The sequence below is a fragment of the Maylandia zebra genome, linkage group LG4 (genome assembly GCF_041146795.1).
Source record: "Maylandia zebra isolate NMK-2024a linkage group LG4, Mzebra_GT3a, whole genome shotgun sequence".
Classification (NCBI taxonomy): Eukaryota; Metazoa; Chordata; class Actinopteri; order Cichliformes; family Cichlidae; genus Maylandia; species Maylandia zebra.
Genome location: NC_135170.1, coordinates 32,036,972 through 32,053,673, shown reverse-complemented (window position 1 = coordinate 32,053,673; position 16,702 = coordinate 32,036,972). Strand labels below are relative to the sequence as shown.

At 43.0% G+C, this 16,702-nt stretch overlaps 1 protein-coding gene across 1 annotated transcript in view; it reads right to left on the bottom strand.

Moving 5' to 3' along the window:
• The window catches only part of syt3 (synaptotagmin III), a 41,761-nt gene extending 25,330 nt beyond the window's left edge, over positions 1 to 16,431 (bottom strand). The window contains exons 1-3 of the mRNA XM_004552479.4: positions 16,011 to 16,431; positions 7,851 to 8,158; positions 5,428 to 5,836 (exon numbers count right to left, since the gene is read on the bottom strand). Coding sequence (XP_004552536.1) covers positions 5,428 to 5,572 — 145 coding nt within the window. The 5' untranslated portion in view covers positions 5,573 to 5,836; positions 7,851 to 8,158; positions 16,011 to 16,431. The remainder of the gene's footprint in view (positions 1 to 5,427; positions 5,837 to 7,850; positions 8,159 to 16,010) is intronic.
• Positions 16,432 to 16,702: the final 271 nt, after the last annotated feature.

The following is a 16,702-nucleotide window of genomic DNA, read 5'->3' as shown; positions in this document are numbered from 1 at the left end:
AGTGCTTTAATTGCTCCTGAAGTCAAAAGCTAAATAAACCCATAAAAGGCTAAAAAATGTTACCTGGTTTCATGTTTCGCCAGGATTTCCCCATAACATTGCAAGTTTCTTAGTAAAATGCAGCATCCGCTTATCATGTCCAGTTTACCAAAAACAAGACTGCGATGGTCAAAATGCTCAGACCAAGGATGCACAACTGAACATCACAGTGGTTGCGCACATTTTTGTATACAGTCTATGTTTAGCAGTGGTTTGAGCATGCTTACGAGATCAATTCTAACATGATTGTGTGTACCAAATGTAATCCAATAGCTGCTGAGGCATTTTTTTAAAAAGCGTCTTCATCAGCATGCATCTGGTATTTTACACGTTAACATGTTACGCATACATATGTCTGAGAAATCAACAATAAACCACTGCATGATGAACAATCCACACGCGCACACACGCACGCACATCGCTCCCAACATCACCACATTATCTACAAATCACGCATCACGGAGCGGCAGAGGCAGGAAAGGGAACCTGCTGTAGGCGTAAATAGCAATATGCAGCCATCCCCTCAAGCTCACATCCCAAATTTGAATCCTGAGCTTAAAATGAGGGCAAACGCTGGCAGAGTGGATGTTCTTAGAGAAGGAGAGGAGGCGGTGGGGTGGTTGGGTGGGGGTAGCAATTAAAAAAACACCAACACCGACAGTGATGTCTCTATGCAGTGTCATCCTGCATTTCCTCACGGTTATGAGCTTTTTAATGTGTGATGGTTCGAGGATTGTAACTGTGGAGTGAGGGTGGGGTTGAGGGTTTTCTGCGTGTGGATATGTGAGGGTGAGGATGTGGGTGTTTTTGGGATGGTGAAGGGTGGAGTATGACTCATCCGTATGTAGAAAGTGAGCAGAATAAAATAAAAAATACAAAAAAAGAGCCATTTCAGCACCAGACTGCTGGACAGTTCCAGCAGCAGCAGCCGCTGACAGAGCTCTTGGGCCGGGAAACTTTATAACTTCTGCTGAGGAGTGGGCACATGTGCGCATGCTGGACACTCTGACTTGTAAATTCATTATAAATTAATACATTTGTAAATACCTTATAAATATTATATGAATATTAATTAATAAATAGACCGAATATACAATGAGTATTTATTCTTATCCCGGACCATTTGAAGTCTTTTTATAAATAGCATCTTTTGGTCTGACGACTTTCATGACAAACGGACCAATCAGAATCAAAATGAACTACAGGCCCAGAGCCCTGAACATGAATATTCAATCACTGTAAGCAGACCAAGTAAGACACAGCGTTCAGATTTCCCAGACTGTGTACTCCTCTGCACCTTGCGGCATATAAGTAAATTTTTTTTTACCTTTTGCCCTCTTGAGCTGCATCCAGAACACGAGGTCACCAATTAAGAGTTTTTTCTGTCCGCAGGCGGGCCAGGCACGACCTTTGCATACTATAACTTTGTCTCACCCACAGAAGGAAATGTTTTCCAAACCTCCACAAGTCTCACACAAAGGCCTTAACCTCCCTTTCGTCTTAATTTACTTTGTTTCAGAGTGCCTTTATGGGCATGACAAAGACATAAGCACTTTTAAATCAAACAAAGAAGAATTACATTTTATCTGTAACCGGCTGACAACAAGACTGAGAGCAAATGAATGAAAACAAGACAACAGAAGCCAATCCTTCAGCCCAGGGCTACATCTTCTGGAACTTGGTTCGCCTACTGTCTCCATCCGCCCTCCCTCACGTTCTCTTTCACTCTCTCGTATGTAATCCCCTCAAACACCCCTCTTTCCTCGCTGTCATTTTTTTCCCCATGCTGTCTGCCTCTGCGTGCTTTCTCTCACTCTCTTTGTTCGTCACCCCAACCTTCTATCTGTCTCCCCCCTGCTTTGCCTCAGCTTCTCTTTGGTGAATTATTCATCAGCCTGTATGTCATTAATCAGCACTTGTTCAAAAGATATGATTGGGGGGCCGTGGAGGTGGAGGATAGGCGAAGGGACATAGATCGGTGGTGGAGAACACGATGAGGTGGGAATTGAGGAGCGACGAATGGGGGGGAAGGAAAAAAGCAAAAGCAAAGCACGAGAGAACATGATAACTGAGATCAGGAGACAGGAAGGAAGAAATGTTGGAAGGGGGGGGGGGGGGGTAAAGGAATGAGGCAAAAGAGAAATAAAGACAGCCGTGATGAGGGGTGGGAAAAAAATGTAGGGCTGCTACAAACATAGAAAGGCTTAAAAACAGATTGGTGCGCATGTTGCAACAGACATATACGATGACTGGGTCAATTCTTCCTTTTTGTTTCTAGAGAGAAGAGGGGGTGGGGGGTTGATAAAGCTGATACAATTACCATACCATGTGTGAAAGGCTCGAAACCACACAGGAAATGATACAAAGAGAGTGTGAGAGAGAGAGAGCAAGGGAAAAGGAGAGATTGGGGAAAACAAGCTGACAGTGATTTAGAGCGAAACCCAAAGAGGGGAGGAGTTTGAGGATGAGAAAGGTTAATGTATTGATCTGGAGAGGGGAAAAAAACAAAGCGAGGAGCTAGAGGAGTAGGTTGTGTGCAGTTGGCAGATCAGGGTGCGCTGATAAGACGTGGCTGTGATCAAATGTGTGCAGGGACTGTCGGGGGCCAAGCCACTCGCCTCCATTTGTCTCTCTTTAGGGCAGTCGCTGTAACTTCCTGAGCGCTGATCCTGCCAAAGATCCATCGCTAATCCACAAAGCATAAAAAGCGAGTCAGCAGGCGGGTAGGTGTGTGGGTAGAAGGCCTCTGTAGTACGCCGTGAAGAGGGACTGAGACTTCCTGTCAGTCAGCGACTGATGCAAGCCCACTGGGAGTCGTACATTGCTCCACATCAAACACATCTCCGCTGCTTACAAGTCATTCACTGACAGCTTTCAGCGGTCGCGATCCTCCGAGGGACCGCGGACTTCCATCAGCAAACACCGAAAAATCACAGCTGGTAAGCGGTGGGGGCCAGCGCCTAAAACCATGGCATGACATTTCTTCTCAGAGCCATCCAAATCTCCGGAGGCAACACACAGGCAATCCAGGCTAATCTACACTGAGCCACAGATCCATGCTAATCTGCATAACAGCACAGTGCACTTCCAAATGGCTCACTAAGAACCTACACACAATAATCTCATCCACAGTGCAGCAGGGTGTACCTATTCACTCTGGCAAAGGATGTGATGATATAAATATATATATTCTTATAATCCAGCTCTGAGATAACAATCACAGAATTCTACCGAGACTCTTTTGGGGATCATAAAAGAAATGGGATGGACTTGTACCTTAGCCACTTCAGTCGAGAACGTGAATATTTCATGGTCTGTTGTTGTGAGTGCACAGTACCTCTAACCATCCTTAAATGTGAGCACTCTTCTTAACATTTTGCTTCATCATACCTTAAAGTCACTGTGACAAGTCAGTACTAAAAAAGAATCTTTTGCTCTTACCTCTTTCGGGACAAAACCTACAAAAAAGAGTTCCAGTTTTAGAAGAAGGCCTTTGGTGTAAAACTTCATTTGGTCCATAATGGAATACTTAAACCTTCAATCATGTCTATATTAAAAAGAGCAGTTCCTTAAAGCAATACCCCAAATCTTTTTATAGTATCACCATTCCCTTCGCTGTAGGCTTGAAAGGTGTCTGCTAAGTTCACATTTTCCTCCCTTCAGAGAGAGTCCAGCCACTGTGGTCCTTGTGAAAAGATTAAATTGAAAATCAAAGCTGACTTTAGTTTGTTTTCATGGCGGGTGAGAAAAAAAGCATCAAAACATACAGATCAGCCATGGCAAGTCTCTGGATATTTAGGCATATTTTGCTAAGATTGTGAGTTTTTGAAATCTACTGAGCATATGGACGCGCAGCATAAGGGTTATTTATTCTGCTGCAGATGTTTGGAAAGTTTTGCTACTTTGTCCACGGTGAAAGCTCATTTTCTTCGCAGTACATTTAAACTGATTCAAATCAGGCTGTTCCTGCTCTGCGTGAAGGAGTAAATTACAAACTGCAGGGTTTGATGAGTCTTTGATACTTCAAGGGTATTTCTTGAATAAGGTGTTGCTTTAATGCTGAGCACAGGCTACCTAATTTCTGGTCGCTATGTCAGATCGGGCCATTATAGAGTAATAAAATCTTCCTCTTTTCTGACTGAAGGACAAGACAGAGCATAGGTGGCTCCCTGATCAATCATTCTGTCATTCACAGTGTGTTTGACGTCATCAGGAAGGAGGCACTAGCTCGCGATTTCACAGCCCCCCTAAGCTACAAAAGCAACATCACTCCTCTTTTGCTCTGTAATGTTTACAGTTGCTGGCAGATCTCTCTTTGTGAAATTCGAGAACCTTTGAGGACTCAAAGACATACTAACATGCTAACATCCCTAACCCTAACACAGGGTTCCCAGATTCAACTTTGGTTTTCAATCAACTGTAGTGCAACAATAAACAATTTCATTTCCAAAGTCAGCTCCTAACCAACGCCTTCCAGATTTGGCTGTAATCATGCTGGTATTGTGTAGACTGAACTTGGCATAAAGCAGGAAGCAGTAGGCTTAACTGGCAATTTTTGTAAAACACAAAATTAAAAAAAAAAAGGGGAGAATCTTGAAAAATCAATAAATTGCAGAGAAAGAAAGTTCCTGACTGCTGACTGAGATCTCTGTGCTTATATCGGTCAAGCTTGCAGAATTGAGGGAACCAAGACCTTAAAAGCCTCCGTTTAGTATTAGAGCAGTTCACACTGATCAGAAAAGCAGAAAAGCTCTACATAAATATCAGCTTATTTACTGTTGCAAAAAAAAGAGGGAAAAAAGACTGCATACACAACATGACAACCACTTTGTTACCAAGTGACACCTTATATCTTCTGCATGATCAGGCTCATTTCATGTAGTCTGTTCCCAGAATAAGGCAGATTTCACTGAGGTTTTATAGAAATAATTATAAGTTTAAAACAAAAGAAAAATAGCATTAAAACACCAATGAACTGCCAAACTTGATTCATAAGCATAGATTGTATTTAAACGCCGCTGTGGTGTTATCCACTGGTTAGAGGAGTCACATTCGTGTTAAGGGTTTCCAGTATTGCTCCTGTGTTGCTTTGACAAATAAGGGGTGGATCTGAGTACACAACACACAGCACTGACTGCTCTGGATACTCTGGTTAATCCTTCTCTTATAATTTTAGTAAGTGGAACTTGTGGTTGAGCACATAAGGTTATCCAAAAAGTGTTTATTGAGGTCACTGATGAAGGGAACTGAGGGCCTTTTTTCTCTCTCTTTTTTCCAGAGCATGTAGGTTTAAGTCATTTCCACGTTGACTTCACTTTGCAAACACGCACGTTACATCCATCTTTTATTGAATCACTGTTTGTAAGAAGCACCAGGTGTGTGTGTTACCTGTATCTATCGGCCTGTTGCCCCTCCTCAGGAAGATGAACTCCTGGCAGCGTTCGTTCTGGCTGTAACCCCTCGTGTTGAAGCACAGCTCCTCCACCAACACCAGCGCCTTCTTACACAGGTCTTCATCCCAGTCCCCTGACATCCTCCAATCCGCATCGCACTCTCACCAGCAGTCAGCCAATGACAGCGCAGCCCTCGCCGCCCTCACCTATCGGACGGCGCTTGGGTAAGCACAGTTTTGGGCTGTCCACCTTTTACAAGGTGCGAGCTGAGAGCGATTAGGCAGAGGAAGTTGAGGGGACAGCTGTGATAAAGCAAGAACACGAGGGGCTCTGCAGGCTGGATCGCAGAGGCCAGACTGATGTGCCCATGAATGAGTGAGCAGCACCCGCCCCTCTCACTTTCCCTGAAAGAGATAAAATGAGAGAAAGTGGAGACCTGAGATGTGAGGACATAAAAGGAGACAAATCAAGTTTCTGGCAGACTGGTCACCTTAGCCATTAAGTGTGAACATGAATGCCAGAACCATCAGCAACTCCCTGATAGATGGTTGGCTCTATAATATTGCTTTAGCATACACTATGAAGACTGATTAGAGAAAACTGAAGAAAGGGTGAGAAAATTTGATCTTGTTGAGGGCAAAACTAAAATTTCTGATGTGTGATTAAGTATTTAGTTGCTGGTCGTGCTGATGAGGACTGTTGATGATTTTTTTTCATCTGGTAGACAAAACTTGCACACAAAAACGTAACATTTACATGTGTGGACTTTCTTGAACGCTCCTACAGGCAGGACACATTGCTCAAATTTCATCCTCCCACCTCCTCTAAGCACATGGCAGCAGAAGGCTCTTGGGCAAATAAAGGCACCACAAGGTTAAATGACATGTTAAATGACATGTTAATGTATATGCAACTATATTAATGAATTAAACTCTTAAGTCAACCCTAAGTTTAACCTTGTGTTTCTATTACACCGGTTTCAAAAAAGTTGGGATGGCATGTAAAATGTAAATAAAAGCATTATGATGCAATTATTGTCAACGTCAAACCAAAAGGATGCTGCTGGAGGAACATTTAGCAACTAATTAGGTTAATTAGCAACAGATGAGAAACATGACTGGGCATAAAAAGAGCATCTAAGAGAGCTAGAGTGTCTCAAAAGTAAAGATGGACAGAAGCTCACCAGTTTGTAAAAAACCTGGATCTACAATTGTAGAACAACCTCAGAATGATATTTCTCAATGTAAGATTGTGAAGACTTTGACAATGCCATCACCTACAGTATACAATATCATCAAAAGATTCAGTGTGCAAAGGGATGCCCGTGACTTTCGGAGCCTCAAGTGGCACTGCATTCAAAACAGGTATGATCCTGTCGTGGAAATCCCTGTCTGCTAACACAAGTTACTGAGTGATTCACAACTGGAGGTTAAAGCTCCATCATGTACTGAAGATCACCCCCGTCTTCACTGGAAGCTTATTTGAGATGGACTGAGGAAACTGGAAAACTCTTCTGTGGTCAGACAAATCAAAATTTTCAATTCTTAGTGGAAAACACAGACATTGCGTCTTCCAGACAGAAGGGCAGAGGGACCATGTGGCTTGTTTTCGGTGCTCAATTCAAAAACCTGCATCTCTGATGTATGATGGTGCATTAATGCCTATGGAACTGGCAGCCTGCACATCTGAAAAGACACAGTGTTATCAATGTTAACAAGGGAGTTCTTCATCCCCACTGTCGTCAAGTGTGTGCTCTTTCACGTTTTAACATAAAACACCTTGAGATGACTATAGCAAAATTAAAACTAATCAATTTACAGTAAGTTTAAGCCTCAACGCACCTTGACGTGACTGTTGTTGTGATCTGGTGCAATATAAATAAAATAAAAACTGATTAAGATTAGACAGTGGATGGATGGCTGTGCATTTACACACCACTTGGTGAAATGAAGAAATTAAATTATGAGCAACAATATACAGCTAAAACTGTGTATTTTATAGAGAACTAAATAGAGCGAGTTTTATTTCCTATCCCTTAAACAGGAGCCTTTGAATAATGCCGGATCCTTCACTCAATATGGTGCGCCCTTAATTTCACAGGGCCTTGCTGTCAATTATCTCCTGGGGAAACCGTGATTAGTTTGTTGTCGAAAACTGACCAGTGGGTCAGTCATTTTGGAAACGTATGTCATGTTTCAAACTAAAACACTTTTTACTGTAATTACAGAGTAATTTAGATAATTGTGAGCTCTCTTCCAGTGAGTCTCTAAAAGATAAATATACTGAAACCACAAACACTTTAAGAGAGTGCGCCTGGTTTCTGGCTTTTTTTTCTTTTCTTTCATAGATTAAAAATTGTGTACCAAAAGTCAAACTGAAAGAAAAATCTAAATTAAAGATATTACTTATGTGTTTTACCTTTATTGAACTCAGCTCTTCAGGTTGTGGGCCATGTTGCAAGCCCGTGTGGAGACACTACGTGTGAAATTTTCTTTGCAAACAGATTTGGCTGAGGAGCGTGGAGTTATGCCTGCAGTGCATGCATAACCTTTATCTTGTTATTTTCCTAATGTTTCCAAGATCAGAAATGGGAGCCTGTTGTGCTGAGCTCTTAGTCATCTAGCTCCAGCAGGAATTGGTGGAATGCATCGGGATCCTTGGCCTTGCCAGCACATCAGCGTGGACTGGATGTCACTGTCAGTCGTGGAGATCTTTTTCAACAGAACCTGGAAGAACATTAGGAATCAATCAATCAGTAAGGTGAATGAAGACAACAGGGGACTCAAAAATCCCACAAACATCAGATTGAGATATAATTAGATGCATTAAGTCTGACTCTCTTAAGTGTTTGCTCATGAGCCTTTCATTCAAAGGAAACAGGCCTTCTTTAGCATGCTGCCTTTAATTCCGATCTCATTCTGTCAAAATAAAAACAGGTCAGTGCCCAAACTCCAGTTTCTCACAGTGTCTGAGTCTCCAGGGACTCTGACCAAAGAACGTGTGCAAACTTGTGTCTGATATTACAGATTTGCTCCAAAAACCACCAGTATTGAACATGTCCTGGCCAAAAACCTTATCTTGTACAAGTGGTGTGGTCGGAAAATAAATCACTGGCAAAACAATGTTCGTGGTGAGAGGTCAGCTCACTTTTCCACTGAGCTGTTTTGTCCTTGCAAAGCAGCGGCCCTATTTCTCAAGCAAGGTACCTCGTCAGACAGGGGAAGGACTATTGATCATTTGATGTATGTTGTTCTGTGAAATGTCAGCGTCAGTCTTTGTGCACTGAGTGGCACCTCCCTAGCAAAGTGCTCCTTATGTGTCCATCTGTCTCCCAGCCTTCCATCAATCACTGCATTAGGCAAAGACATATTTCACTCCGAACAAGATCAGAAACAAGAAATGCTTCCAAACCCTTTCAAGTTTTCTGTCCCTCTGCTTGAAGACAGAAACACACTTCCCCTGTCTTGTTTGCTCTCAGTCACATAATGAAAGTCGGTCAGTCTATACACTAAAAAAAATTAATCTTAGGAAAAGAAGAGGAACAGGGTTAAATTAGTATCATGAACTATAACATTGTAACTGTATCTTGACTAAACCCCAATATCTTATTTTGTTAATTTTTTCCTCTTAAAGAAAACCGGTCATGGTTTTCTTCACTATTACTTGAGGCGCTCAGTTTCTGACACTTCTCTTCTTCTTCTTTTTTTAGGCGTCACCACAATGAATCATCTGCTTCCATCTCACCCTAATCCTGCCATTCTCCTTTGTCACATCAACCCTCTGCATTTCCTTCTTCATCACATCCACAAGCCTCTTCCTCTTTTTCGCCTGCCTGGCATCTCTCTATTCAGCATCCTTTGTCCACTATCTCTTCTGTGCACATGTCCAAACCATCTCAGCCTTCCCTCTCTAACTTTGTCTCCAAAGCGCTCGACATAATCTTTCCCTCTGACATAGTCATTTCTAATCCTGTCCTTTCTGGTCACTTCCAGTGAAATCTTAGCATGTTCAACTCTGCAACCTACATCTCTGCCTCCTGTCTTTTTGTCTCACTAACATCTTGTAAACCTTCCCTTTCACTCTTGCTGCTATACTTCTGTCACAAATCACCCCCCTGATACTCGTCTTCACCCACTGCACCCTGCCAGCGCTCTCTTCTTTGCCTCTTCTGTGTATAAACTAAATGAGAGTGGATATTTTCAATATGGCCATCGTAGGCACATGGCCTTTGCTATGGGGAGAGAAGCCCCCAAATCACCCACTTTTCAAATCTTCTGTTTGCGAGAGACAGCCACTCAGGAGTAAGATGGCTTATAAGAAAGTTGCCTTTATGGGGGAGGAGCTTGAGGAGTGAGTCATGCAAAGCTACTCTAGTACAGCCAAAATACAGTTGTGGAGTTAGAAATGAGCAAATAGGTGCCCTGTCGAAGTGATCAATTTATTTAAGCCCAGCTAATCTGTTCAAGTGCAGGCTTTTCAGGCCGCAAACACAATGCTGTTCAAGTTTCTCTGTTCAGTACAATCACAAAGCTGGAGGAGATGGAGATATTTTACCCCATCTGGAATCTTTCTTTCAACAGCAAAAAAGCATCATAGCTTTTTGAGAAGCTGTGTCGGGCAGTTTGTAGCAGGAAAAATGATGCACGTTAGTTACACTTTTATGCATTATAAAAGGAAATCATAGCACTCAAAGAATCCCAAGCAGAAATCTAAAGTAGAAATCAGTAAAGGAAAAGATGCTGCTGCCCCCTCAGAACCAGTCAACAGCTAAACTGGGGGAAAAAATGAACCAGCTGTGTCGTTGTTGTGACATATTTGCACTGTAGAGGTTCATGACTATCTCAGATTTGTGTTATCGGATTATCTAATCATTATATCAGTATGTGGTTAATTAGTAAATGTGTAGGAAAGTGTAATTTCTGGGGTTTTTTTTGCTACCTACATCCAAAATGTGAATTAGCATTAGAATTTATTTAGCGTACCCAAAGAATGAACACTGATGCTGTTGACTTTAGTACTCTGGATTGAGCCCTTAATAAATTAGACCTTTGAGCCTTTGCATGTAATTTGTATATTCCAGTTAAAGTTAGTTAGGCCCTCATCCTGACTAACCCTGCCTTTACTACCCATTCCCCTCTTAGTCCTGTCACTTTGATGTCTGCGATGAGGTCCCGACACCAGGTCTTTTGTGGCGGTGCGCTTTTTCATTTTCATTTTGTGTTCAGGTCCATTATTGATGTTGGTTGCTGGCTTTTTAAGGATCTCTTCTTGCTTGGGACGTTGCTCTGTCTGCCTTGTTTTGCCATCAGACGGAGAGGATTTGTCGCAGGGACTGGCTCAGAAAGTTTGGACTTTGACCGTGGCAGTTTTTATAGTTCTCCATGTCTCTGCTGCGAGTTGAACAAACATAGCTTAGTGTGTATTGGATGATCTCCCTGGAGCTCAAGGCTTTTCTCATCTGGGTAAACCCAGTATTACAGCAAAACGTGTAATAGCTACGCCGGTCCAGTGTGTCTATTTCACGCTTTGATTCTAAAAAGCGTGAAAAAGATTTGCATGCAGAAGTTGCAGGAAGTTGCAGTAACAGCAAAGGGAGATATTTCGCTATGTCCTCGTGCTGGTAATAAAACTTTTGTATACATGTCCACTTCATGTTTTGGAGAGGCAAAGCATGAAATACACACAGCGGACTTGTGTGTCTATTACAAGTTTTGGTGTGATATCGGGTTGTCTGGTTAAATGTTCCCCAGGCCTTGCTAATATCTCAATAACCATCAACATTAATATCGAGCCTCTCTCGAGGCATTGCCAGAATGGCTGCCGAGTGGCAAGATGTGCTTCTAGAAGGACTTTATACTAAGCTCAGTAGACATCTGGATACATTATACCAACACCTGCTTTTTTTCTATAGTCTGCAGTTTCCTGTTAATATTGTAGCCTTTCTGGGGGGCATTTGGGAATTTGCAGTGGCAAAGATTGTGGATGGATGTGGATATTTACAGTTCACTTGCCCAGGTTGAGTTATATTTACTTTCATGTTAGATTAGAGAGGCTGTGACACCTTGAGTGCAGTGGGTTGCTGGATTGATCTCAATCCCAGTGTCAGCATGGACTCGTGTGATCAAAGGGATGGTGCTCTTATCATTAAAAGAGCTGGGAAGTAATGCCATGCCATGATCTCTGTCAACAGTGACTCACTGCTCTTCAAAAGTCAAAAAGTAATGAGACGTTATCCCATTTGAATTTCACTAATTATCTTCATTAATTTGAAAAGATAATTAGATGCATGTTACTGCCAAAAACCGTGTTACTACCAGCATTGAATTTCACTTGTTTTAATTAAAAATAGACAATTGAAACTTTTAAAGTTAAGTAGATATCGCTTTTAAAAAATGACCAGATGAATATGAAAATTTGATTTTACTTGCAAATATGTTTTTTTCCATGCAAGAAAGCTGATTGTGCACGCACTGTTTTGTTAGATTTATGCTGATAATGCAAGCAAGATTGTTTTATCAGTGCAGGAAACTCAGTTAATGCAGATTCCATTTATCTTTCCATCTCACCGCAACCTATTACAGAAATTAATCCAAAATTGGCAAATCAAAAAGCAACACAAGCCCTCCTCCAACAACCCCACCCTTACTCTCGCCCATTAAGATAGCAAATCTGTCTGAGTGACTTAAAACCTGGGATATCTCAATCTGAGAAATGGCTGTCTGGCACAAAACTGTACGCCTCAAATGCCAGTGAAAGCATCAAGAGGGAGAGGCAAAAAAGAAATGGAGGAGACAGACAGAAAGAACGATTGTATAGCAAGAGACAGTGGAATAGGGAGACGGCGAGAGAGGGATAAGAGAGATGCTGACATTAAATTGGAGGCGAGACAGATAAAGAGGGAGGGGAAAAAATTGGAGCAGAGAAGGGCAGGGAAAAAAAACAGGAAGCTGGCGGCGAGGGTGACACAGCAACAATGGTAATCAAGGTTTTGGGCGATGCAATTTACTACAAGCAAAATATTTACAGAAGATGGTTATTCGCCGATGAATATGCCTTTAGAAACATGGTGATGGAGCATTCAACTGAGATAGCAGCATGCCCAGAAATGCGCCCTACTACTTTACTGTACAGAGCAACACTAAGCCTCCCACAGACGCTCCATTGACTGCTGTTCTGCCTGGGATCAATACACACAGGGAACGAATACGCCACAACACAGACCAGTCGACCAGTAAGGTCACTGTCCGACTGGGCAGAGGAGACAGGACGCAGCGCAAGGTCACAGCGTAATCACTCCACGGAGAAAAAAAAGCAATCAGTCTTGCCAAATCACGTTAACGGGAAGGAGATGGGAGCTGGATGAGATGAAGCAAGCCAATCAGATCATGAGCTAAATCTGTCCAGGAAAAAAGGGCCAGTCGCACCAGACACCGGTTAGTAGCTTTAATGGATGTAAACCCAAATTCAGGGCTGTATCAGTACGAAAGAGACTGCAAGTTCAAAGCTACACAGGTGTCCTTCACCAAGATGCAAAACCCCTGGCTGCCCCCTCCCGTTAATCACTTAGGATAAATTACTCATTTTTAAAGGCTCATTGCAGCCTTTACATTCTCATTGCGACTTACAGGTGATAAAGCAGATGAGGCATTTATATTTGCATCCCCTTTTAATGAAGGGATTTCTTACATTTGCACAGTAAGGACAGATTGGGTGCATAAAATATCCAAACTATAAAGAGAAACCACATCCAAAGTCTGAGTAAAAGCACCAAAAAAACAAACCAACCCAGCACTACTCCCATTTCATATGGCTGGGGCATAGTGTAATAAATATTTATCTAATATTGAATGCACTCTCTCTATATTTTTCTCTTTTTCTTTTTTTTTTTTGGGGGGGGGGGGGATTGGATTTCTTATTTTTTAGCGCAGCACCTCCCTCACACAAGAATTACAGTGGTTTTTCCTCCCTCGCTCAGAAATTCCACCGACAGCTGCTACAAACAAAACAGAAATCCTTGAGTGTGGCGAATGTGAATTTGATAAAAACCCAGGGGGCAGGTTTTTCAGTAACAAGGATCATGTTGGAGAGCGGGAGTGAAAGCTGAAATCTGTATGTGGAATCTGCCTCTGAAGGAAGAATCACACACCTCAGCCGGGTTCGGGAATTACAGTGATAAGACATGTGAGTCGCTGCTGTCTGCTGAATAAGAAGCAGAAGACATTCAGATGCTTACCACAAACCTGTGATCTTTTGCAACCCAATATGGTCATTTAGCATAATAATATATTTGTCTATGTGCTGAATGAAATACATCACATGTGGGTCTTCTACAATTTTCGTTTTTCCAGTTCAAAGGCACCTGGATCGATATCATCAGCAGTGGAAACAGCAGTTGTAGTATTACCTTGAGTTTTTGGTTGTTTTTTTTTTCTGGAATTTAATTTCTCAGTTCACCCCACAGTCTGAGGCGGTGTAAGATCATAAAACCCTCTTTTCCTCCTATTCAGCTCCTTTCTCTCTTAAGGTTGGTCTAAACAGAATTACTGTTTATTGCTAAAATGTCAAACTATTTTCATGGAGGTAAAACTGAACACCTTCATAATTGCAAAACTGAGACCAGTCAGAGCCTTTTTATGTCAGAACATAATGCTTCTGTAGACAAAGGAGACTAATCCATTGGTTATACCTAATAGGATGTTTCAGGCGGATCTCATTGAACGTGCTTTCAAGTCTTTCTATCTGCTGCCACGCGCCTTCTTTTGTTTTCATCTGTACCTGGAAGTCATCTCTAATTGAACCTCTCGTTTTTGCCTGAAAGGTTTTGTTTATGTTTTTGTTTTGAAAGTCTGCTAATTCGGTTAAGTGTTTAAGTGAATTTCACACTTCTGATGTTTTGGCAGTTTTCACATTAACTTTTTTTTCTCTCATTTCAAGTCAGCCGTACTCCGTAGACTGGCATCTTGGCCCCGTGACCCTATCCTCTCTATTCTGGACTTTGATGCTATCAGCTGCGCTCTACCCTGCTGGGCTGTATCATGTTTTATACCACCTCAAATCGATGTACTCTTGTATCCTCAGATCATTCCCTATTCGTCAGGAGTATGCCTGATGCACTGAGGTCATGACCTCTCTCCACCAGTGCCGGCATATCCTCCTTTCTGTTTTGCATCACTTCCTTTTGAGGCCACAGCGATGTCTGCCTGAGACAATGCTATCATCGCTCCTCTTTGCTCACTCGGCTGTGACGGATTGATGCACAAGGGTAAACAGATAGGGCTACTACAACACATCTTTTTGGTTACTCCAGTGGAGCGGTTTCACGGGGACAGACTTGGCGCTGTATGAGGCCGAGATTGAGCATGGGGATATTAATGTCTATTGACTAGAGGTAATAGCTTTGCTCAGCCTCAGCCTCGAGGTTGTTCCAATTTAGCCAGTCCTATAATAGCTCCTGGACAGCCTCTCAGCAAATAAATAACATGAGGTGGGTGAGTGTTAATATCAGCTAAAGACCATATATCTCAATAAACATTCAACCAAACACCCCTTCGCTTTCAAAAAGGCAGTGTCTCCTTTCATCCCCACTTATTTCTATCCTCCATTCACACATATCAGGGTTTCTGTTGAGGTTTTCACAGCTTTCTGCCACTCTGGGCCTGTTGGAGCTGCAAGTGTTTAAATTATCTATAACATGGGACAGGAAATAGAGAGCAAGTGGCCAGCCAGGAACCGTGGGATACTGGTACTGTTCTTCCTGTCTCTTGCACAGCCCGTGGAGCTGCAGAGCGGGACCTATTTACAGACAGGGAGTGTAATCACACACACACACACACACACACACACACACACACACACACACACACACACACACACACACACACACACACACACACAGACAACGGGCCGCCTTCACTTCATTTTTCACCTAGCACCATGTAAGAGTGGTGAGTCAGTGTGTCTCAGCGGCTGTTTTTTTCTCTCCTTTTTTTGACCATTTGCATAAATATGGTTCTCTGTGGTGGGAAGGAAACTGTGTCTTTGATGGTGGTGAGGGGGAGTGGGGTAGGCTGGTTGGGGTGTGGGTGTGGGTGGAAGGGGGATTACGCACGTCTTACGCACGTCAACCTGTCTTGTGTGTTTTCTGCGTGCTCGCGCGCGCACCCCTCTGTCTGTTCGCCTCATACCTCATGTCGTTCTCGTGGAAAAAAAAAAGTTTAATCACTGTCGTCTGTGAGGATAGCTGCCATTAATACACTTGTGACACTGGTATCTGTCATATGGGCTAGACCAGCCTCCGTTACCTTATAGACTGCCTCCACACAGCATGCATCCCACTATAGGCTCGAATATGCAATGGCAGAATGCAATACAGAAGAGCCAGAGTGATGCACAAATAATCTACATTAAATATTCATGGAAAACAGACATATGCTGCGAGATTTAGGGCACATTCAGCAGAGCACGGTGCGGGATGCAGGATCAAAGGAGATATGACGCGAATAAAGCATACATCGCGGATATCACAGACCCGCATGCATGCTGCCTGAAAGGGGGCAACAAAAGGGAAGGTCTCCCTACCTTGGTGTTGCAGAAAGCAGTGTCCTCCTATCTGACCAATTTCCGAATTACGAGATTCTCCGCTGTTCTAGTCAGATGCGACGCCTGTAAAGGGGCATTCCGCCCTCTTTCGCTCTGTCCACCCCTCCTCTCTCTCGCTCTCTCTCTCTCACTCTCTTTTCCTCTCCAAGACGGCACCGAGCAGTAAGCCGCGCAACCGGGATGGCAGACTAAGAGAGAGAAATGAACAATATGATATATCTCCCCTCCCCTCTTTTCCCTCCCGTTTCCTGTGTTCTTCTCTTATATTTTCCCCCTCCTTGTGTTTTTTCCTCCTCTCTATTTCACTATCCCCTCCCTCTCACTCTCTCTCTCTTTCTCTCTGCTCCTTGCTCGCTCCCTCTCCTTTTTTTCCTCACTGTGCTCTGAATACTAATACTCTGTCTCTTCTCTCTCTCTGCCTGTACAGCCCAGCCAGTGCTAAAGACATACTGATGTATGTGGGGCGTGTAGAGGAAAAGAGAGAGAGAAGTGGCCTGTGGGTACCGGAGTGTGTGTGTGTATTGGTGGGAAGCAGGGATGGAGGGGGTCTATAAATGGTGTGGAGGGTACTGGCCTCTCTGAGCCTGCAGGGTACATGGAAGCACCCAGGATCTTGTTTGGACTTATTAGAGCTATGATTAGATAATGATACTCCCGCAGATGCCCCTGGA